Raw genomic sequence first — 828 nt, forward strand, 5'->3', positions numbered from 1 at the left:
GCTGTAGCGCTCCTCTGCGAACATTGGCGCATTGTCATTCACATCCAGCACATGCAGTGACAGCACCACACTGCTCCACAGCGCCCGCAATCCACTGTCCACCACCCGCACTGTCACGTTGTACTCTGACACCGCCTCCCGGTCCAGCCCCCTTGATGTCACCACGCGGTACAAGCTGCCCTGCAAGCTCTGCAGACGGAACGGGAGGCCCCCGACCAGCGAGCACTGAACCTTCGCCCGCAATCCACTGTCCACCACCCGCACTGTCACGTTGTACTCTGACACCGCCTCCCGGTCCAGCCCCCTTGATGTCACCACGCGGTACAAGCTGCCCTGCAAGCTCTGCAGACGGAACGGGAGGCCCCCGTCCAGCGAGCACTGCACCTTGCCGTTGGCTCCTGAGTCCTGGTCCCTCACGTGCAGCAGGGCCACCACCATCCCCAGAGGGGCGTCCTCTGAGATTGTACTCAGCACAGACCGGATGGAAATCTCGGGAGCATTGTCATTGACGTCTGTCACAGTGATCCTGATTTTTGCTGTGTCGTAAAGACCTCCGCCGTCCTGTGCCTGCACCACCAGTTCAAAGGAGTCGCCTTCCTCAAAGTCCAGGCTCTGCACCAGAGTGATCACTCCTGTCTCTGAGTCCAGCTGGAAAATCTTAGACGCTTTCTCTGTGAATTTTTTCATCAAATATTTCACGTGCCCATATATTCCCTCGTCAGTGTCGGTGGCCGTCACGGTGACCAGGGTGGAGCCCACAGGCATGTCCTCAGAGACACGCAACATGTACTCTGCCGGGCTGAACACGGGTGCATTGTCATTCACCTC

At 58.6% G+C, this 828-nt stretch overlaps 1 protein-coding gene across 1 annotated transcript in view; it reads right to left on the minus strand.

Annotated features, from left to right (window-relative positions):
• Positions 1–3: 3 nt before the first annotated feature.
• Positions 4–828, minus strand: part of LOC104489914 (protocadherin gamma-A9-like) — a gene marked incomplete at both ends in the record, with an annotated part of 1558 nt that continues 733 nt past the window's right edge. Inside the window, 2 exons of the mRNA XM_010132133.1 lie at positions 4–231; positions 385–825. Of these exons, the coding sequence (XP_010130435.1) occupies positions 4–231; positions 385–825 (669 nt within the window). The remainder of the gene's footprint in view (positions 232–384; positions 826–828) is intronic.

Source organism: Buceros rhinoceros, unplaced genomic scaffold (assembly GCF_000710305.1).
Source record: "Buceros rhinoceros silvestris isolate BGI_N320 unplaced genomic scaffold, ASM71030v1 scaffold25252, whole genome shotgun sequence".
Taxonomy (NCBI): Eukaryota; Metazoa; Chordata; class Aves; order Bucerotiformes; family Bucerotidae; genus Buceros; species Buceros rhinoceros.